Source organism: Ambystoma mexicanum, chromosome 2p (genome assembly GCF_040938575.1).
Source record: "Ambystoma mexicanum isolate Mex_15411 chromosome 2p, UKY_AmexF1_1, whole genome shotgun sequence".
NCBI classification, from domain to species: Eukaryota; Metazoa; Chordata; class Amphibia; order Caudata; family Ambystomatidae; genus Ambystoma; species Ambystoma mexicanum.
In genome coordinates, this window is record NC_090923.1 from 1,298,140,375 (window position 1) to 1,298,163,790 (window position 23,416).

Consider the following 23,416-nt stretch of genomic DNA (forward strand, 5'->3'; position numbering starts at 1 on the left):
GTTCACAAGTGCTTTCTGTAAAATTGTGCACATCACGATAAGCATACTTCATACTTGGTGGACTGCTGTCACCCAAAGACCATTTATGCACAGTGAAACTTTTGTAATTTACAGCAAACAGGCTTTGTTTGCAGCAGATGTTAAGTAGACATTTTGAATATCCCCATACTCGCAAGCAAGGTCGAGTACCATGCAAATGGCACTCGCCCTTCATACAATAGACCTAGCCAGTGAGCTAGTAGATTTTGCACGACCTGAGTCTGCTAACAAGGAGGGTTAGGTGATCAAGAGAGCCAAAAGAAATTGATTTCTGCGAGCAGAAGGAGAAACGTTAAACAGGGAAGTCGTTTGGGGCCGCACCTGCAACCCCGGAGTTCTCCCTAGCTACCCCTAAAAAAAAAATGCTTAAAAATGTTTTTAGAATTTTTTTTTCAATTGAGGCTGCTGGGCTGTGGCCAGCAGCATGTGGGTCTTTGTTTCAGGAGTGGCTGGTTTTCTGATAGCTACAGTCGGCAAGATAGCTCAGTGGGTTGAGCACTCACTGCTGCAATGTGTGTGCGTGATCTGCAGGTTCGACTTCCAGCAAGGTCAACTCAGCCTTTCATACTGCTGAGGTTGATAAATGAGTACCAACACAAGTTGGGTAATATTGTATGTATATTTGTTCTGTATGAAGTGCTTAAGGGTAAGTGCTATATAATAACGCATCATTATCGTTTGGCCTTGGACGTCTTCTTGCATTGACAGTAATTTGGTAATATGGGCCTATAAGCACTAATATTAACGATACATATGGTGATCCATTCTTGTACGAAATGTATATCACTTTACAGTGAAATCGTAACCATATTTTTCATAGTGTACTTATAACAGGTTATTTGGCTGTGTTTTTTCTCGGTAAAGGGGCTCCCAGACCTCATTTTGCATACTTAGAAACAATGCTAGGTGATGCCACTTCCCGTTTTGTCAAGAGGTGAAAGGTCGTGTTCCATCACTTCCCGTGATGTCACTTCGGGGTGAGGTCAAATTGCATCACTTCCTGTGATGTCATCAGAGATCAAGGGTCATGTGATGTCACTTATACTACCCGTGGCATTTTGGTGAAATTACGTCCCTGGCGTTAAACTTTAGAGAAATTAAAACATTGAAAAACTGTGGAGGAAGTAAATGCAAGCAAACAGGCCAAACAGGAGCGTCTGGGGACTGCAAATATTCACACTCTGGGTTGTTGTATTTCAACATCAATTGGAACTGTGACAAGACCCTTTCACCTCCACCTGGTACAGATTAGAAACCAACCTTGAATAAGGATTATTTAATGCACTTTCTGAAATGTCTGGTCATCAAACTCAATTCCTGGTGTTTGTAAGCCACACTCTGTTTTCGCACACATGCAGAACCACCCCACCAACTTTGCATATCTGAAAATGCATTGGCTTCTGGATCATCAAAATGCCTAAATAATAATGGGAATTGGATAGTAAATTAAAATACCTTCCACCACAACGGGTAAATCCTTTGATTTTAGGGTCATCAGTTAAGAAAGAGGGCTCGAATAGCTGAAAAATGTATGTCAGTGTCCCTCAGAATGTGCGAGGAAAGTGTATGCCAATGACTTATTTCTCCCAGATAAGAATTGCAGACTTCCCTAAAGTGCAAAAAACGAACCCTGTTCAGATCCTATCTATACATTTATCCACAGAAACACATTGAAGGTGAACACTAAATATTTTTACCCAACAAGATTTCTTATTTTCAAATTTTAGTCACGTTACAGATACATGGGAGTATTACACCGGATATGTGAAAAGACGTGCATTTCTATAAACAAACAAAATGTTATCACCAAAAGCAACTATGTCCTTAAGGGTAAGGCCAATGGAAAACGAACAAGAACGTATACATTCTTATAGCAGTCTCGTTCCGACAGTCTATCTTCCTTTGGGAACAATATTGTAAACAGCTTCTAATTTTAACATTCTTAAGTGGAACTTTTAATAAATAAGTCGGAATTTTAAAAACAGTGCAAAATATTATTCAAATTCATGGTGTGAATTTCTTACTTGCTGCATTTATAAGCATTTTCCCCATCGAGTTCTTCAGACTTCACAAACTGCTCCAGAGCTTTGCTTACACTTTGGGCTGTCTAGAAAACAAAATCATCATTAGTAGTGCAATAAACTACGCGAACAAGACATATACGGTGGTGAATACCAAATGGCATTTATAGTTTGAAATGAAATGATGCCAACATTTTAGTGGTAGACATATTATATTTGTAGACTATTTAGAGCAGAGATTGTGCATTACATCGCAAAAACGAAATTGCTGTCTAAGTTCTGAATGGGGGCAAGGATCTCCAATTTTCTGTGATAATTAGTTTACTGTTCTTTAACTACAATGGCGTTCTTAATGCATACGTATTAGACCAAGAGTGAAGACCACATATACCCACCATAGTGGGTTTTGCACTATCGGGTCTCAAAAATGAACTCCACATTGCAAACTAATGGAAACACAGGTGCCAGAACCAGACACGGCGTGTACACCTTTACAGGCACTTCAAGTAAGACATTACCTCCACTTCCACTCATCCTCGTCACAGTAGTTACCTCATGAGGCCCCTGCCTCCGACACACAACCTTCTTCTATTTCTTTAAATCCCTATAACTTGTCCCGCATATCCACGTCACTCAGTTTAATTTTTCCTGCCTCTGGCATGTTGAACTTTTCATTCATTCAATCCATACCAATTGCTGGCCCCCTGAGGGGGTTGGAGGGTGGGGGCTGTTTGGCGGGGCCTTCGGCTCCCTCGGGTGCAGCGTTGCTCCTGGGACCCCTGCAGGGCTTGGGGTCCCGGTTGAGAGGGATTGCCTCGCTCGGTTCTTTGCTGGGCTCCGTACCGTAGCATGGGCATTGTGTCCCGGGTCCTGCTGGGCCCGGGGGAAGGTAAAAAGAGGGGGGGGTGGGGGAGGGCTCTGTGCTTGCTGTTTTTCCCCTCTCCTGCTGGTAAGGCCATCTTGGCATTCCATTCATGCCGGCTCCTTGGTGTGCCTTTCGGAGGCTGGTGCCTCGTCCGGTTTTGTTTTGCGAGGTTGCAGGCCAGCACGAGGACATCATGGCCCAGGTCCTGCAGGGCCCGGGATGCGGTAAGGAGTTGGGGGCTTTGTGAATTTTTGTGCCCCGATTCTCCTGCCATTGGGGTCGTGCAACAACATGCCATGTTTGATGCAGCGTTGCCTAAGGGTTTGTTTTGTTTGGTTTTTCCCTCTTGGTTGGTGCCTTCTGGAGGGGTACCCATTAGCTCGACAGGTAGAGCAAGGGGCTACCAGCTACATGATGAAGGGTTCAAGCAACTTCTCAGTCATGTGCTGTGTATACAGGTGGCGAGTTAGTGGTGTGCTTGTGTATGTGCTAGCGAGGGGCGCAGGCACCTTGTCCTGTCCTCTTCCTCTGTACTGCGTGGGGGACGGACGGGGGAGATTGATTTGTTTTCCCTTGTCCAGCATGGAATTATGGAAACTGCTAATGCATCATGGAAGTAACGGCCATGCTGGGGGTTTCCCAGTGTCTTATAGGGCCTAGGTCCTCCGGTGCCGGCGAGTTGTTTTCACACCTCCTCTCAGACGTGTGGAAGTAATATGGCAGATTGTGGCACATTTCTGTGCTTAAAGGGGTTCTCAGAGCCCCTGGAGCCGGTGGAGGGGGCTGTCCCTTCAGTGAGTTTCCGGTATAGGCATACCCCAGGTATGGGGTTGCCTTTGGTATCTGCTATCCGGGATGGATTGCATTGCCCCGCTTTGTGACAGTACTCTGCCCATTGACGCCAGCCTGGCGGCTCCTCTATGTCGGCTGAGGGGGCCATGGTCTGCTGGACTACCGGGCTGTCCTGTATCTTCCTTTTGATAGGTCCGATCTTTTTGTGGGCTGACAAGCATGGTGTTATATTGCGGCGAAGGCCTCCTTCAACGTCCTGGGATTTTCCTCTGGTGCAAGTGCAGTGACTGGCGGTTTTCCCTGGCTCATTGTCTTCATCTTCTCTGAGGTGTATAGGACCGGTGGGGTTCGGCTTCCTGGGTACTGGGCTCCTTCCAGAGAGGTTATCAGTTGCCGTTCCTGTCTCCTCACCTCCTGTCCAGGTTTGCATGGTTAGGACTTCGGTACCCAGATCACGGACCAAGTAGTTGGCCATGGGATCTGTTCTCTCCGAATTGTTGTTGTGGGTTATGCCCGTTCCTCTCCCTGTTCGGGGTCAAGTGTTCTACTCGCGGTTGTTGCCGGTCCCTATGCCTTCTAGGATGTGTCACCTGCTTATGGGTCTCGAGGCCTGAACTGCTTCGTCTGGACAGACATGGCGGCTTTGCGGAACGTTCACTGGATGTTGTGCAGGGGGGATTGGATGAGATCACAGCATTTTCGGTTCCGACTGCTCCCGTACAGGGTGCGATCGGCTCCCGGAGTGTTCTCCATGCAGGTGGCTCCCCTGGTGGTGCATTTACATCTGCAGGGAGTGCGGTATTTTTGCCTACCTGGATGATTGGTTGGTCGAGGAGTCCTGTCGGCAGGCTGTCCTGCCTCATCTCCCTTTAGTCTGCTAGGTATTGCGGGAATGGGATTTGCTGGTGAACTGGCGGACGTCTCAGCTGGAGCCTTCTCAGGATCTAGTTTTCATTGGGGCGCTGTTTTGCACCAGGATGGAGAGGGTGTTCCTGTCCCTAGTGAGGGTCGGTCACTTGCTGGCTGTTCTGGGCAGGGTTCTCAGACGGCAGTATGTCTCGGCTCGCCTGTTGCTGAAGTTACGGGGCACATGGCGTCTTGCATGTTTTCTAGTTCCTTGGGCCCATCGTCAGTTACGTCCCCTGGTGTCTTATCTTCTCTCCCACTGGCTCCCGACATCTCAGCTTTCGAAGCTTTGATTTCAGTGCACCCAGTGCTGCGGGTCACCCTGCTGTGGTGGCTGAGGGTTCCAAATCCACAGGCTGAGGTGTCCATGGTCCTTCCTCCTGTAGCCTCTCTTACTACTGATGCCAGCGGAATGGTTTGGGGGTGTCTACATTGGGGGTCCTCTCAGCTCAAGGGTTGTGGGATCTGGGGAGAGCCGCCGATCATCTAATTGGCGAGAGTTGTGTGCCATTCTCCGAGCTCTGGCGTACTTCGAGGGGTTGCTGGAAGGTCGGGCGGTTTTGGTCCGAACGGACAATACAACAGCCTTGGCATATGTCAACCGCCAGGGGGGGTTCCAGCCAGTCACTGAATGCTCTGGCGGCTCAGATAGGCACCTGGGGGGAATCACATCTGGTGTATTTGGTGGCCTCACATATCAGGGGGGGTGGACAATATTCGAGCAGATCTTCTCAGATGCCGGTTTCCCTCCTCTGCGGGACTGGTCCTGTCGTCCCAGGTCTTTGCAGAGATCTGTGTCAGATTCGGGGCCCCTGTTCTAGAGCCATTTGCCTCATCGGCCTCAGCAAAAGTTCCCCTCTTCGGCTCTCGGTTTCAGGCAGAGCGAATTTGGGGCGTGTACGCCCTCTCTGTACAGTCGCCTTGGGGTTTCCTTTATACCTTTCAACCTATTCCCCTCCTGCTCCGAGTGGTTCAGCGCATCAGAATGTCCAGGGAGTCTGTGTTGTTGTTAGCTCCGTTCTGGTCCCGCCAGAGTTGGTTCACCTCTCTGTTGGAGCTTCGATCCCAGGAACCTTGGCTGGTTCCGAAGTGGCTGTGTCCCCTTCAAGGGGATCTGCAGTTGGAAGTCTGCCGGATGCAATGGGCAGTGTGGCTATTGCTCAGTCTAGGCTGATATCTCAGGGGTTCACAGGTCCTGTAGTTGAGTCCATAATGGATGCTCTTAGACCCTCCATTCTGAAGGTGTACGGCAGGCATTGGGGCAATTTCTGAGACTGGTATGGGTGGTCTGGGATCCTTGCCCTGCGTTCTGGCCTCCCCGCTATCCTTCAATTCATCCAGGAGGGGTTTGACAAAGGCCTGGTGGTTTTTCCACGTTTCGCTCTCAGTGGGCCTCCATTAAATTCCTTTATTTATTTTATTATGTATTTATTTATTGTGTTCCACAGTACAAATGTACTTTTAACACATTACAAAGAAATATACATAACCAACAAAATTATAATCAATTCATACAATTATGTAATTCAATGCAAAATTCCCAATTCATTAATCATAAAACAATATTATCCCGAGAACTAAGACTTAAAAAGGTATTGCAGCATTCTTTAAAAATTCTAAAACATGAATGCGCAAACTCAATTCATTACAATTTAAAATTCTCCTCCACAAGTCTTCTTCAGTAGTAAACCTTGTCCCAGCAAATTAGGGCACTCAACACATAAGTGCTTCAAAGTCTCAATCTCAGTCTTACAGCGGCAGCATTGTCTTTGATCTCGCACAATATTGAGACGCCTGCCCACTGTTTCATTGGTTAGTACCAGATTCAACCTGATTCTTAATAATTGAGTCCTGAACTCCTCGATGGATGTTTTTTCAGGTAGGGAGCAAGCACGTTAAAACTCTTACAAGACCATACAAAATGGTCCCCAAAACATTTAGCGTCCATAATCGTGGATCTCACGCTTAACCAGATGTACCTGTTCCATGCTAACTTAGCCACGTTGGGGGTAAGGCCCAGTTGATCAAGCGAGATTCCTGCGCATAAAAGCCTATATTCACAGTTTAGGACCCAATCATTAAGCACTTTGCAACCACCCTATAACTTTACCAAATTTAGTTCCTCAAGCACCGAAGCTGTCGGAGGGTTCATCATATTTGTAAACAGCTGGAGCTTAGCCCAATCCACCATAGTGTGGATAGGAAGCTGTCCCAGTTCAAACAAAATCTCTGCAAGAGGGACAGACTGAGGCAGTTGCACGAGACCTCTCCAGAGGACACCCTCCAATTTTGACCAATCTACAAACTGACTCCTGGTTTGGGCACCACAAATTAGTGTTGGAACCAGTTGCTGCTTGTATAACTTCAAAGCAGGTAGAAAGGAATCTCTACCAAACTTACCATCAAACACTTGCCAGTTTTACCAATGCCCCAAGGAACCTAGCCTTCATATCTTCTTGCAATTCTGGTCCTGTGACTTTATCATAGACTGTGAGGCCTAAATAAACAAATTTGTTCACTACCTCCAACTTTCCATTTTCCAGAGACCAGGGTAGAGTTTTACAACCCCTCCCCCCTTTTAGAATAAGAACCTTTGATTTAGTTTAATTTAGTAATAGGTATAAACTCTTCAGGAATCCCTCTACTGCTGTTAAATTAAATTCCTTTTGGGGGACTCTGATAGTCACTTAGATGGGGAGGTGTTGGTGGGGAAGTTGCTCTGGGGTTTTTTCGTCTTGCCGTCTTTGTACTTAGAGGGCTTTCTCGGTTTTCACACCTCTCTGGATCTGGTTATTCCTGCCTTCTTTCATGATCCGAAAACGCCTGAGGAGGTGGCTTGGCATAACAGTGATGTCCAGCGGGCAGTGTTCTCTTTGGCTAGGATTGCTCTTTTCCGGCAATCTGATAGTCTTCTGATTACTTTTGGCCCAGCTGGGGCTGGCCGTAAGGCATCTGTGGTTTCCATTTGCCGGTGGTTCCGTGTTGTGGTCTCCGTGGCCTATGTGGCTTCTGGCCTATCTGTGACTGTGCACGTTCAGGGGCGGTCCACCAGGGGTTTGGGGGCTTCCTGTACAGATGCAAGGAGGGTTTCTCTGCAAGAGATTTGTAGGGCTGCCGCATGGGCTGGTATAAGCTCTCATCAACCGCTATGGCTTGAGTTTCTCCCAGTCGAGGGTTGGTTCCTTCGGGGTTGGAGTTTTGTCCGTGGGGATGTGAATTAAGAGTTAGTGGGTGTGTGTTTTGCTGCACTGTTTTTGGGTCTGTCTCTCATTGGGACCTATTCCCCGTTTCTGCTTGGTATCCCCGTTTCTGCTTTGGTATACCTCATGAGGTAAGTACTGGGACGCGGAAGAGTGGACGTGGAGGTGATGCTCTGATTACTTACCGGTAATCTTCATTATTCCTAGTCCTACTCTTCCTCGTCACAGTACTGACAAACCTCCTCAGCCTCCCTACGGGGATGGTCCCATGCTCCGGCTTGGTAATATGAAACTAAGTGATGTGGATGTGGGGGAGGAGTTATAGGGATTTAAATAAATAGAAGAAGGTCCTGTGTCGGAGGCAGGGGCCTCATGAGGTAAGTACTGTGCGAGGAAGAGTAGGACTAGGAGTAAAGAAGATTACCGGTAAGTAATCAGAGCATTAGCAGCCTCCAAAGGTCAACATCCTCCATTTATCCTGTGCCTAGGCTGTTACCCGGTCCCCCTCCCACCCTCTTCTTCAGGCGATTCCTTATGTAGGTTTATTGTATGAAAACAAAGAAATATTAAACAAGGCCACTGGTCAGGCACAAATGGTAATGTTAACGATTCAAAGGTCTTCATTTAATATGGATTGTTTTGGGAATAGTATTTCATCCCTCTTAGATCTTCACATCTGCTCTAGACAGAACATCCGGAGAGCAAAACACATACAATGCATGAGGAATTATCTAGACGGCAATGTTCAAATTGTACTAAGGATATGGAACTAAAGGTGAACAACATGCGATTAGCAACTCGGGGAGACATGGGTGTTAACTGCTCATGACAGCCTGTGATCCGCGTCATGGCGTCTCTCCAACGAGTCACAACTTTTTTGAGCAGTGTCATGGACCCCCATTTCCTATCCCTCACTCCATGTACACTCCCTACCGCGTGGCCCCACCTATGTTTCAACAATCATGCCACGCACTATGGTCACAATCTTACATGGAGTGTCTTGGTCTCACCTGAGAATACAAATTAGCAATAACGTGGGATCCCCTCTACCGAGAACAAACCTGGTTGCCACATGGTGTGCTAAAAGGTGGTTGTAGACCCTCCCGAGTGGGAAATATCCCATATAATGGGTTAACTGAGCCATGTCAATGAGCGGGGCTCTGACATTTTTGCAAAGTATTCATTTGGATAGCTTTAGTTACCAGAATTTAAGAGAAAATATAAGGAACAAGTTACTTACCTGTAACTGTTGTTCTCCAGCATGGGTCTGGCATGGATTCACATGCTCATGAATATTCCCCGTCGTCAGGCTGGGAATCCTCGGTAAAGAAAAAAATCAGTATCAGTTTCGTTTCTGATCTGTCTTTCGTAGTAGTAACCAATCACTGATCTCTGTGTCATACTGACCACAGCCAATGACTGCCCTCTACCTAAGCCCCGCCTCTGGCAGCCATCTTCAGATTTGGTAGCACGTGAAGAGGCAGTATGACCAAGTGCAGAGCCGCAGAGGGGTAGGCGGGAGGGTTCGCATGTGAATCCATGCCAGACCCATGCTGGAGAACAACAGTTACAGGTAAGTAACTTGCTCCTTCTCCAGCATGGGGTCTGGCATGGATTCACATGCTCATGAATATAAGAATAAATAGCAGTACACACATGCACAACCACGGGGGGTGGCAAAAGGCTCAACATTAAGCAATACAACAACTCAACATTAAGCATCTCTTACCTCCTCACCAGGCTCACCTTAGGCGAACAGGTTGCGCAGCACTGCTTGGCCGACACTGGACTCCTCCCTGGAATCCCGATCGACGCAGTAGAATCTCGTGAAGGTGTGCGTCGACCTCCACGTAGCAGCCCTGCAGATGTCCAGCAGGGGCACACCAGATAAGAACGCCATAGTAGCAGCGATCGCTCTGGTCGAATGGGCTCTCGGACGGCCTGGCAGCGGTCGGTTAGCCAACCGGTGGCATTGCATGATGCAACCGGAGAGCCATCCGGAAATAGAAGACTTCGAGAGCGCCTTCCCTTGATTCACAGGTCCAAAGTTCACGAACAGCTGTGATGTCCTCCGGAAACTTTTCGTGCGGTCCACGTAGAACTTCAGCGCTCTAGCCACATCCAGCAAGTGCAAAGTCCTCTCGGCTGGCGACGAAGGAGACGGGAAGAAAACAGGTAACACCAAGGGCTCGTTAAGATGGAAGTCCGACGGCACCTTGGGCATAAAGGAGGGGTGCGTCCTAAGCACCACCCTCGAGGCATGGAAAGTCAAGTACGGTGCTTTGCAGGATAGGGCCTGGATCTCTCCCACTCGTCGTGCGGAGGTAATGGCCACCAGGAATGCAGTCTTCCACGACACAAACTTCATCGGTGCGGAGTGCATCGGCTCGAATGGGGGCCCCATGAGCCTGGTCAGCACCATGTTAAGTTCCCACGCCGGGGTCTTCACCGGCGGGAACGACCGGAACAGTCCTTTCATAAACTCTTTTACCAGTCGATGGGACCACAGGGACGTCCGTCCTGTGGTTCTGGTATATCTGGAGATGGCCGCCAGATGAATCTTAATGGAGGCATGGGCTAGCCCAGCCTTTGCCAGCGATAGCAGGTACGGCAGCACTTGAGGGGCCGTAATCCGTAGGGGGTTGATCTTCTGTGCTTGGCACCAGATAAAGAACCTCTTCCACTTATGACCGTAGCATTTGAGAGTCGAGGATGCCCTGGCCTTTGCAAGAACCTCTCTGCAATCGGCCGGTATATCGTAGCCTCCAAACTCTAGCGCTGCAGGAGCCAAGCCTGCAGGTTCAGCGACGCCGGGTCGTGGTGGAAGATGGCGCCTCCTTCTCTGGAGAGAAGGTCCGCGTCCGCCGACAGCTTGATGGGAGGGGACGTTGACAAGTCCAGAAGGTCCGGGAACCAGATCTGCCTCGGCCACGCCGGTGCGACGAGTATCATCCTGCACCGGGACCTCTTGAGCTGGCTGATGAGTCGAAGCAGCAACGGCAACGGAGGGAACGCATACAGGTATAGGCCGTCCCAGGGGAACGAGAACGCATCGCCCATGCTTCTCGGCTGGGGAAACCTGCTGGCGAACCTCTTGCACTTCGAGTTCGTCGCTGTTGCGAACAGGTCGATTTGGGGTTTGCCCCATCGTCGGAAGAGTTGATCCACCTGATCCTGGCGCAGTTCCCACTTGTGATACGCGCGCAGCTCCCTGCTGAGCGAGTCAGCAATGGTGTTGCTTTCTCCTGCCAGGTGGAAGGGAACCAGGAACATCCCGTGGGCGACCGCCCAGTGCCACAGATCCTGTGCCTCCTTGGATAGGGCTGGGGATCTGGTGCCTCCCTGCTTCCATATGTAAAAGATTGTCGTGGTGTTGTCCGTGAAGATCCGCACCACCTTGCCCTTGAGCGACGGGAGGAACGATTTGAGAGCCCAGAACACGGCTCGGAGTTCCAGGACGTTGATGTGCAGGAGCCTCTCCTCCGGGAGCCAGAGGCCTCTTGCGTGGAGATCTCCGGTGTGGGCGCCCCAACCTTCCAGGGAGGCGTCCGTCGTCACCGTCTCCTGGTACGCCGGCGTCTGAAAGTCCTTGCCCGCCGTGAGGTGCGTTAGAAAACCCCACCACTGAATCGCCCGCCGGAACACCTCGTTGAGGGGGACCCTGTCTTCGAAGGTGCCCGTCGCCTGCATCCAACGGGCGTCGAGAAATTCTTGAAGAGGGCGCATCCGTAGTCTGCAGAGGCGCACCAGGTAGATGCAGGAGGACATCATCCCCAGGAGGGACTTGATGGACCTCACCCTGGCCACGTCCGTGGCTAGCAGGAGCTGCACTTTGCCTAGAATGGTCTTCGTCCGTTTTTCCGACGGGGCCGCCAGGCGCCTCACTGTATCGAGCTTCGCTCCCAGAAACAGGGCCACCTTCGACGGCACCAGGTGGGACTTTGGGTAGTTTATGGCGAATCCCAGGTCTGTGAGTAGCTGGACGGTCCTCGCAGTGTGTTCGACGGCGAGTTCCCTCGTCCTTGAGCGGATGAGCCAGTCGTCCAAGTAGCGGTAGACGTGAATCCCCTGCAGGCGCAGCCGCACCGCCACTGGTGCTAGGCACTTGGTAAAGACCCTGGGGGCCGACTTCAATCCGAACGGCAGTGCTCTGAATTGGTAGTGGCGTCCCTGGACGACGAACCTGAGGAACGTTCGGTGACTTTTGAGGATGGGAACGTGGAAGTATGCATCCTCCAGGTCCAACTACGATAGAAAGTCGCCTTCCTCCAGCTGTCCCAGTACTTGCTGGAGGGTGACCATCCTGAACTTTTGTGATCTGATGTATTTGTTCAAACGACGAAGGTCCAGGATGGGGCGCCAGCCGCCCTTCTTCTTCCTGACGAGGAAGAACCTTGAGTACACCCCGGAGCCCCGGAGCCTCTTCGGGACAAGCTCAATGGCGCCTTTCCTGAGCATCGCCCGTACTTCCAACAGCAGTTGCGGGACGTGATTTTCCTTCCTGGCCACAGGTGGAACGTGAGGGCACTTCTTCAGGAATTCGATAGAGTGTCCTCTTGCCAGGGTATCCAGCACCCAACGGTCGGTGGAGATGGACTTCCACACGCCGACGAAATTCGTCAGCCGGCCTCCCACCGGGGTGCTTCGGTGGGGGCCCGAGACCACGGCCGGTTCAGTCCTGCTTGGAGGTGGTGGCCTTGCCGCCCTGGCCACCTTGCCGACGGCGGCGAGGCGCTCCCTGCTTGCTGCGACCCCTGTAGGCCTCCTGAGACGAGGATCGTGCCGCCTGGCGGTAGTGCGATGAGCCACCGCTGGATCCCTTGGAGGCACCCTGTCTGCCTCCGGAGCTCCGAAAGGGCCGTCGTTGCTGAAGGGCTCCTAGGGCGCGGGCCGTCTCCGTATGGCTTGGAGGGATTCGTCCACCGCCTTCCCGAACAAGTTGCTGCCGTCGAGCGGCATGTCCAACACCCTGGTCTGGACGTCCTGACGAAAGTCGGTCGCCCGGAGCCAACCCCGTCGTCGTAGGCAAACACTGTTGCCCAGCTGGCGGAACCCGTTATCGGCAATATCGGTTGCCACCGTTATGGTGTGGTCCGACGCCACCTCGCCCTCTTGCAGTATTTCCAGGGCCTCAGACCTCTTGTCGTCCGGCAGGAAGTCCAATATGGGGGCCAGCTTAAACAAGAGCTCCCTGTCGTAACGGGCCACGATCGCCAGGGCGTTGGCCGCTTTGATCGTCGTCGCCGACGACGAAATGAGCCGCCGCCCCATGGCGTCCAACTTCTTTCACTCGCCGTCAGGCGGGGAATTTGACGTCGAGGCTCCTGACCCCGCCACTTTCTTCTTCGCCGCCGCCGAGACGACCGAGTCTGGCGTTGGCTGGGCCCTGAGGCACAGGGGAGCGGTTTCGGGGACCCGGTACTTCTCCTCCTACCGGTCCCGTTTGGCTGGTGCCGTGGAGGGGTTTTTGAGAACCGACAGGCCCTCCTCCCAGATGTCATCGATTAGAGGCACCGCAATGACAGTCTTCCTCTTGGCCTCCCGGCACTGATAGAGGAAACCTTCCTTTTTCTGCTCCTCCGGGCAGAGCTGGAACAATTCGAACGCCCTGGCGATCATGGCGTGGAATGAGCCAATCTCGTCGGGCGGCGAGGCCCGTGCGACGGGAGACCCGTTCCATCGTCGTCGTCGTCAGAACCCGTCGTCGAGCCCAACGCACCCTCATCTCCCGACTCGTGGGAGGATGAGGAGGGAACTGTAGGCCTTACGGGGGCGAGTGGAGGAGAGGGTTGGGTCCTCCGTCATTTGTTCTGAGGACTTCCCGACGGGCCAGGCTGCGGGTCCTCCGGCCTGGGCCGTGGGAACCTTGTCCTTATCTCAGAGCATAAGGACTGGATCGCAGACAAAACGGCCGCCGAGCCATCCTGAGGCCTAGGCTCCGGCCGCGCCGGAAGGGAAGGCTGTTCTTCCTCGCCATCGTCGTCTTCCTCGGTTATCTCCCGAGGATCTTCCTTACGGGATCGAACCTTCTCGAATTGGACTTCGAGGTTCCTCACGGCCTCGGTCAGTTCCTCCTCCGAGGCGGACTCTGTGCTCGAGGAGGCTACCGTGCCCCCCCTCGCTTCTTCCATCATGGCGGCCACGACGATGGGCTGAAAAGAGGATTCCCTCCTGGGCGGCAGGGAAACTCTAGTCCCGGAGGCAGTCTCCGCTGGCGGGGTCTCTGCCGGCTTGGCCAGAGTCGCCGCGATCGCCTCGATAGAGGCCTTTGCCTGCTGGGTAGGGGCCTTCACCACCTTAGGTGCGTCCCGGGCCTTCTCCTTCGGGGGAGGGGCGACGCCTCGCTCCCCCTCTTCCGAGATCGGACGGGGCTTCTCCCAAAGCTTACCCGGGATCTCGGACTTCCTCTTCCCCGAACCGGAGCGCTGGCTCGTGGTTGACGGTGCCGGGGATGGTGCGCCCTGCCTGGCGACCGAAGAGCCCGACCTTTCGGCACTCCCGGAGCCAGCAGACTCGCGGCGCTTGGCCTGGTGTTGGGCCCCCGTCGCCGGGGCGCCCGCACAGGACTTAGAAGCCCGCTCGGACCCTTTCTTCTTCTTCTCACCCGTTGAGCCCTTCTCCAACCAGCTGGCGAGACGGGATCGACGGTCCCTCATGGTCCGCTCCGACAAGTTCTTGCAGAACTGGCAGTCCTTCTCTACATGAGTCTTGTCCCCATGAAGACAGTAGAGGCATCGCAAATGTTCGTCTTCCTTAAACACATTTTGCAGCCCGCATCCAGGGCAGCTGCGAAACAGCTTGGGTCCGGGCGACAAACTCGCATCCTGGGCCATCTCGAAGTAGGCCGCGAATCTTCTGGAATCCTCCAAGAAGTTGATTCGACGAAATCTTCACCCTTGAGGGGCGTAGGCAAATCCTGCAACGGGTAACCGTTAACGGGAGTAGAAACGGTGGAGCTTGAGGCTCGATTAACCGAAAAAATGGGAAAATTCACCTGAAAAAGCGCGAAACACACAGTAAAAGCTCGAGAGCTAAGCAAGAGGACTCCCAACACTTGAACGTGCAGTAAAAATCTGAAGATGGCTGCCAGAGGCGGGGCTTAGGTAGAGGCCAGTCATTGGCTGTGGTCAGTATGACGCAGAGATCAGTGATTGGTTACTACTACGAAAGACAGATCAGAAACAAAACTGATACTGATTTTTTTCTTTACCGAGGATTCCCAGCCTGACGACGGGGAATATTCATGAGCATGTGAATCCATGCCAGACCCCATGCTGGAGGACGAAGCTTACATAAAAAGAGCTATACAATTCTGATGGAACTGTACAAGGAAATCGAAAGTAAAATAGCAAAATGCCATTATAGAGATCCCTTTAAAAAAAGAAATATTTGTACACTGATGCACATGACAGTCATATGTTTAAATCTTCGGGTAAGAGTTGTTTGGCCATAGCGAGCAAAGTCCAGACACCCACTAAGTCAGTTAGCAGGGGCTGGAAACAGGGAGCGAGAATGCGGCCATTTTACTCTATGGGAAAAACCAAGTACGAATAGACTCTCTGAAATACCAACATTACTTCCATGAAATTATGTCCAAATCATGCCCCAGCCAAAGGTACCAGGACCCACCTTCCCTCGGAGGGTCCTGCTAGCGTCATCGTGATGACTGACGCAATAGCACTGGAACCAGTGGATCAGGCTGGCTCACTAATTGCTACTCCAAAGGACGCATTTTATCATTTTAGAGGCAGTAGGATCTGGCAAATAAACTATTGTTAGAAATACTGATTTCCACATGCCACCAGCACATGGAAATGATTTTGCGTTTACAAGACCCAAGTCCCCTCAACCGCATACACGGTTACGCAATTCTCAAGGGAAGGAGGAGTAGAGCTCTGCTGCTACAGCCCTGTCCCACACATGCACAATAAGACATAACATGGTGATTCGCTAGATACAGGTTTGCTCCTCGTTTCAGGGCTCTCGGGTACAGAATGAGAGGGACAATGGGATAACAGCCCCAATACAAAATGCACCAATCTCGCTGCACAACTTATAAATATGTTAACCTTAGATTGGTTAAGAAGGGAAGTCTCAGGGGGCGGGGACGGCCTGCTATAAAAGCCACTGACTTTTTCAGAGTGGTGTGGACATATGGATGCATTAGACCATCAGTTTTGGAGAGCGATGGAGCCCGAAGCAGGAAGAGAAGGCTGAGCTGGAGCTGGATAGAGGAGGGTGGCGAGTGGAGGTCAGCAGGTGAGGGAAGCGGTTCTTTGGAGTCGAGTGTGGACCAGGTGGAGGGGAACAAAGGTAAAGATCAAGAAGGGGATGAAGAATGTAGTAGGTGTAGAGTCAATAGATGGTAAAGATCAAGGAGGTGGAGCAAAGTAAAGATACAACAAGGATGATATGATTAAATAGAAAAGAGTAGGAACAGATAAACAAATTAAATGTCTGGAGTAGGCTAAAAATAAAGGATGGAGAAGGAAACAAAGAGGAGGATGTAAGTAACAGGGAGGAAATGAAAAGCAGAGGATAGTCTGGAGAAGGGTGGGGAAGAACTTGGAGGAGGAGAGGTGGAATACCAAGTAGCAACAAGGAGACTGAGAGGAGGTGCAGGAGAAGCGAGCCAGCCGAGGAGGGGTTGACAGACAGTGAAAGTTGAGGCACTCTTCAAGACTGAAAAGAGGAAATTGAGGAGGGGTGGATGGATGTATGAGTAAGTGGCAGAGTGTTGAGGTGGTGAGAGAGGAGTTAAAAGAGGAGTACAGTGGTGAGGAGAGGAAGAGAAGATGTCCTATTAGGTTAGGTATAAGGCCATTGTGAATTGTTGAGTAGATGAGGACGAGATGTTGGGGACTAGAGCCAGGACCCCATGACAGAAAACGGAAACCCCTAGCCTACCTAACAGTCTGTAGACAAACACAGTTGGCAGCCTCTGGGTGGAAGCTCTGGGGATTAGCTTGCAGTTACCCTGTCCTATCTTCTACTGCTGCCTATGCCTACTGCGCAAGCATATGCAAGACCCAGACTCTGCAGCGAAGGGGTCACCCTGGACTCTATGGCGAAATGAAAACTACCAACCCAAAAGAACCAGAGGCTAAAAGGAGTGCAGGAACACTCAAACCCCCAAAAGCATGAGTGGCAATGAATGAAGTACATACTCTGGGGAGGGACCCTGGACTAAGGATTAAGGACAAACCAGACAACTTACTGCTTCAGCTACAATGGGACATTCTGCTGCTGAATGTTAGTGCACCGTACAAATATCCTTTAACATTATCACCACCGGAGTGGTCCCCTGGTGCTCTAGCGGCTCTGAAAAAGGGGAAGGGGGAGGTGGGTTAGTGGGAATAAGCTGGAAAAGTGCAATAGAGCCGTGATGTGATGTTGGCGGCCTCAGCCCGATGGGTCCGTTGGCTGGGCTTGGGGTGTTTTACGGACAGTAGTCGTCATGTGCTGTTGTGCGAGTCTATGTGTGGTTTGTTTTATTGTTGCAGTGTAGTGAAGTTTGTGCAGATTGCTGTGTTGTAGGCTTGTGGTTGTGTTTGGTTAGAGTTTGAGAGGTGTATGTGGAGGGGTGAAATTGCTAGTGGATTGGTTAATTGGCATTGCTGTCCGGAAGTGAGGCACTACATTTCCGTGTTCTCTCCAGGCAGGGTGCAGGAGCATCTCTGCATCTCTGTTCTGATCTGGGGCTGTCCGATACTCACAGTCCCTTTCACACATAGCATCCACTCACATTCATGACCTTACCCAAATTCGGCCTCGGCCACCTACGTGATACCTGTCTGTATGCAGGGGCAAGCAGGAGTTTTTACGTCCCTTCAATCTGCCCAGAGAGCATTCCCAATCCAGTCGGTGTGCAGCATCGGCTAGCCAAGGCTACTCCATCCATATGTGGCTGGTGGTTGGCATTCATCATCTTATTCAGTTGTTTATGCAGGGTATCGCTCCCAGCCCCTTTGAAACGTGGCACATGCCAACGCTTGCGATTACGTTCAGGGGCGGCGACTGCCTTCATTCACAAGTCCATAAGGTCAATACCTGTCAAGATTAGGAAGTTCCTCCCCCTCCTCCTCACCTGAACCTTCCGAGGTAGAACCCTTAGGGACGGTCTCGGTCTTCTTACGGTCCTTCCGCTTAGTTGGAGCCTTTTCCTTGGGTGTCCGGATCTTCCTTTCGTGTAGGTAGGGTCTGGCCCCTCCGGAGGCCACCTTGGCAGAGAAGGAACCCTGTCCGCAGGGAACCCTGGGGGGGCAGCCCTAAATTCAGGGAAAAAGCACAAAGGCGGAAAAAACCCTGTTTCCAGATGGGTTCAAATAGGTGTAAGTCTCTTCTTTGGCAAACCGGAAGACAGTCCATTTTCGGTACAAATAAGAGAAAGTCTGTTTCCGGCTTTATAGTTCCATAAGAGCCAGGACAGGAGTCCGGAGAGTTGTAGATTATGGAAAATCCCAAATTAAAAAAGGCCAATAAAAAAAAAACAGGGAAGGGTGAAATAAGAGAAGCAAAGAAAGGAGAATAGAAGGAAATACAGTCAGCGCCTAGAAGGATAGTAAGGACTGGAAGCGCCAAGGAAGATAGTCAGGAAGAATAGAGAAAGAGAAGGGAAAGGATGTAAAGCACGTAGGATATAACTAGTAAAGTTAAGTAGGCAAGGCAAGATGCTTACAGAGTGGGAGACTGCTCTGTAAGCGAAAATGAGCTACAGGCGCCGGTTTGCCGTAATACGCAAAGCGCCGTAGTCCATAAAAAACATTCAAGATATACAAAGGTAAAGAAGGCAGGAATCCAGGAAGAAAACCAAAGGAGGACACAGGAAGGGCAACAGGCTGAAAGGGAGGACGAGAGATAGGTTGACACGGAAACGAAGGAAGAAGGATAGTCAGGAAGTAAGATGTAACAAAAGGCAGAGCCGCCAGAAGGCGAAAGAGGATAGACAAGGATTGTATACGAGAAACAGACAAGAAAGCAGAATGCGGAAGATACCGGGGAAAAACAGCCTGCGGGAGGATCACCAGGAGGGCAGAAAATAGCTGAAGGGAAAAGGCAAGCTGAATGCACGGACGAAGTTTCCTCACGAACCGTAGCGTTGGTAAACAGATACAACGCGTCGGTTTGTGGGAGGAGCCAGAATATAAAGAATCGTCCACCATTTTGGGTGAGGACTGGAACGCACGTATGGCAATCAATGCCTCAAGCATTTCCAGACTTTCCAATCAGAGTTCCTGACAATACCCATGCCAATGTCCACAACTTATTTCAAGTGTGGCAAGTGCTAACATTTACACAACTCTATACAAGTATGATACCTGGTAACAATTATGGAGCGGGTGAGGTTGTTGGCTGGAGTTGGCTAGGGATGCCGATTTCTGTCTTCATGGGCGTCACTTGTGTTCTATTCGACTTAGCATCGTCTCTCTTGTTATAGTAAGAGTTTCTCTGGTTGGTTCTGGGTGTTGTCAATGTCATCCTAAATTTTGTCATCCTTTTCTTTGTGTATCCCGTTCGGTTGTTTCTGTTTTTCAGTTTGAATCTGCGGTGTTGAAGAGCCAGGTTTTTAGTAATTTTCTGAATTGTAGGTGGTCTTTGGTGTTTATTTCTTTCGGGATGATGTCCCAGGTTTCTGCGGCTAAGTGGGAGAAGGAGGAACCCCCAAGTTTTTTCTTAAGCTATGGTTTTTGTTCCAGGTGGATCTTGTTGCTTGATTTGAGTCTCGTTGGCTTGAAGATTGTTATTTTCTTTTGTAGTAATTCAGCTCTTTGTCCGCTGATTGCTCTGTGTGTTATGCACATTGTTTTGAAGGTGATGCGATGTTTGACTGGGAGCCAGTGTAGTGTTTTGCAGTCTGGCTGCTGTATTTTGGATCTGTTGTTTCTTCAGCAGGTATTCTGGTATCCCGAAATAGAGGCTGTTTGCATAGTCGATTCTTGACATGATGAGGGCGATGATTGTGAGTGTTTTGTGGTACCTAGGGGAAAGGTAAGATTCTTCTTGCCTTGTGGAGGAGGAAGAAGCTTTTCTTGATTGCATTTATTTGTGGTTCTAAGGTTACGGTGTTGTACATCAGGACTCCCAGATTTTTTACTACCTTAGATGGTGTTGGCGCGGTTCCCATTTCCGTTGGCCATGGAATGTAGGTGTTGTTCTCTTGTCTGTTGGTTTTTAGATATAATCATGATTTCTGTCTTTCCTGGGATGATTTTCAAGTTGTTGGCATTCATCCAGTTCAAGACTTCTTTTAAACACTTGATTAGGGTTGAGTGATCGGCTTGAGTGTCTTCGATTGTCTAGATGATTTGAGTGTCTTCTGCGTAGTTGTAGCATGTAATGTTGTATTTTTTGAAGATTCTGATTACTGGAGTCTGGTAGATGTTGAAGTACAGTGGTGATAGTGAGGACGACCCTTGTGGTACTACACTGTCGTTAACTCGTGGGGTGGATTTGAAGGGTTTTATACATACAGTTTCTGTTCTGTCAGCTAGGAAGGATTTAATCCAGAGTAGTGTCATGTCAGTTATGCCCATGTCTTTTGGTTAAGGTGTCGTGGCTAACTGTGTCGAAGGCTGCGGAGAGGTCGAGCAGAATCAGGGCTGAGGTTGTGTTGGAGTCAGCGTTTGTTTTTAGGTCGTCCTAGATGGATAGTAGTGCTGTCTCTGTTCCTCTTCTGGGTCTGAAACCGTCTTGTGCGTGGTCTAGCAGGTGGTGTTTTTCTACGTGTTCTTGGGTTAATTTGTATACGTAGGTTTCAAGGAGTTTTGCTGGGTAGGGGATGTTTGAAATTGGCTGTAGTTGGAGGTCTTCTACGTCGCCACTTGTGTTTTTTAAAAACTGTCTGATATATGCTGATTTTAAAGGTTCTTGTTACTCCTGTTGCTAGTGAGAGATTTAGGAGGTTTCTGTAATATTATGCTGGCGTTCCTTGTGCGAGGATTGATTTGTAGATGTCAGGGGGCAGGGATCCATGGGTGATCCTGCTTTCTTGCTGTGTTTTACCAACAAGACGAATGCCTCTGCTGATATTTCAGGAACTTTTTGGAGTTTGTGCTGTGGCTTTGTGTTAGGTCGGTTGGGTGAATGTTGTAGTTGGTTGGTCTGTTTTGTATGATATGTCGGATGTCATTGATTTTGTTCTTGAAGGGGTCTGCCAGGTCGCTGCAAAGTTTCTCTGAGGGGCTTAGGGTGTTGTCACAGCCTGGTGGGTCTCTCATTGCTTTAATGATGTTGAACATTTCTTTTTGTGTGTTGGTGGCATTGGTGATTTTGTCATCATAGTGCCTTCTCTTCGCCTTTTGTATTTCCTTCTTGTATGCGCAGATTTGTTTCTGCAACAGTATTTTTTTGTTTGGGTTGTATTCTTTCCTCCATTCCAGTTCCATCTTCTTGTCCTTTTTCATGGTGCTTAGTAGTGGGGTGAACATTTTGCCATTGCTCTTTTTTGATGGGTTGAATGGTTTTTTCGGGGCGATCTTTTCAATTTTATCAACAATCCATTTGTGTAGTAGCTCCACTTTCCCGTCTAGGTCAGCTAGCTCTAGTTCTATAGTTTAGGGTTTGGTCATCTCCAGTTGTTCGAATAGGTTGCTTCCTTTGACACTTTTCCAGTTTCTTTTTATGGTGGTTGTGAGTTTGGGGGGTTGGATGCAGACTTGAGTTGGTAGTCTGATCACAAATGGGATGATGAGATGGTCGCTCCACAGTATTTGTATTGGTGGTGCTGTGGTGAGAAGTTTTTCCTTGTCGAATATTGCGTTGAGGGTGTGTGCTGCCGAGTGTGTTGCCCCTTTGACCAGCTGTTGTAGTTTCATGGTTGTAAGGTGCCCAATCAGTGAGTTTTGGGAGTTGGTGTGACTTTCTTTAAACCAGATGTGGAAGTCCCCTAGGATGATTAGAGGTTTGTGCTTGATGGCTATGTTGGTGATGGCTTCTATGAAGTTATCGACAATGGTTGCATCATAAGTCGGTGGTCTGTACACCAGGATGAATGCGATGTTGGTTTTTGGGTTTGCTGATAGGTGTATGACCATGGTTTCACAGTTGATGATGTTGAGAGGTTTGTCTGTTTTTATTTTCAGGTGTCCTTTGAATGCTATTGCAAGGCCTCCTCCTTTTTTATTTTTCCCGTTTACTTGTAGGCATTTGAAGTTGGTTGGGAGGCAGCTTTGGGGTGTGATTCTGTAGTTGTCGTCGAGCCATGTTTCTGTGATGAATAGGATGTCAATGTCGTTGTCATTGAGTAGGTCAAAGACCTCTGTTGAGTGTTTTGACATGGATCTTGCGTTTATTAGATTGCAGTGGAGTTTAGAGGTGTAGTAGTTTGGTTTGGGCTTTATTGTTGGGGTCGTGTTGAGGTTTCCTTTCTGGTCGATCTCTATTTGAGGTGTAGGTACAGGTGCGTCTGTGTCGTTCAAAAGTTCTTCTAGGTTCTGTCTTGGGTTTAAGTTTTCATCAGGTTCTTCTTCCAAGGATTGTGGGTGTCGAGTGGAAGTTCCTCTTGTTTTGGTGATGTAAGGTGTTATTGTGTCGATTATGTTTTAGTTTATTCTAGTGTTGTCCATCATTTTTCTGCGTGGTTAAGTTTGGTTGTCTGCTGTTGCTGATTCTGGCATTGGGTTGGTTAATTCTGGATGTTTGTGAGGTATGGAGTTAAGCAGAGGGAGTTGTCTCTTCTCTCAGCGTTGGTTCGGTTTTTGTTCCTGTCTGTGGGAGTGTGTTCTGCAGTTGTCAGTATTTGTTGCTGTTCTGGTGTGTTTGTTCTTTTCTTTTCCTTTCCCTCGGTATAGTTCATTTGCGCAGCATTTTAAGCTTGAGAGTTGTTTTGATCTTTATTTGTTTGTTGATGCCGAGTTGATTTTTTGCATTGGTCTGGATGTCTTGTGGTGCAGTACTGGTTGTAAAGAATTGTCTGCTACAAGTGTGGGTTCTGTCTGTAGTTGGTGTTGTCAGCTGGTGTTGCCGACTTGTTCAGTCGCTGTCTTGAGTGAGGTGGGGGAGGTAGTTAGGGTTATATCCTTGTGTGTTATCGGTGGCTGTCCTTAATGTCCACTACGGTGAGCTAGCAATGTGGGGTTAAGAAGGATAGCTACTAACTACAGAATTGTCCAATTGGGCGTAACTAAGAATCACTGTGTCATCTTATGAGGCGTGAGCCCCTAATCACAGTATCACTCTGCAGTAATCAGCCAGTGATTTCTGTCTCACTCTACAATAATGCTCTCTAGGTGTGAGTTGGTCAGTCACATATTGGCGTCCTCTATAGTGGGACAGAGGCCTACAATCAATAACGCAATATGAATTAGGCAAACGCCAGATTTGAGCGTCTGTATAGTGGGAGAGGCGCCCACAATCAACAATGCAATTTGAATTAGGGAACTGCCAGATTTGAGCCTCCCATATAGAGGGATTGAAGCTTATGCCTGGCAGATCAAATGGGTGCAGTGCTAAAACACAGTTATGTTTGAGATACAGGTGACCAAAAGATTACAATATTAAACAAAGCAAGATTTGAGAGCCCATGTAGAGTCAGAGACAGGCCTGCGCCTAACGGATCAAATGGGTATTGTACTGTATATTTTATTTGGGTTCAA

The 23,416-nt window shown here is 49.4% G+C and overlaps 1 protein-coding gene across 2 annotated transcripts in view; it reads right to left on the reverse strand.

The window, feature by feature from the left end:
- USP42 (ubiquitin specific peptidase 42) overlaps nucleotides 1-23,416 on the reverse strand; it is a 1,198,372-nt gene that overhangs the window by 783,903 nt on the left and 391,053 nt on the right. For both annotated transcript variants that reach the window (XM_069645631.1, XM_069645629.1), the window contains exon 8: nucleotides 2,064-2,146. In XM_069645631.1, the coding sequence (XP_069501732.1) occupies nucleotides 2,064-2,146 (83 nt within the window). The remainder of the gene's footprint in view (nucleotides 1-2,063; nucleotides 2,147-23,416) is intronic.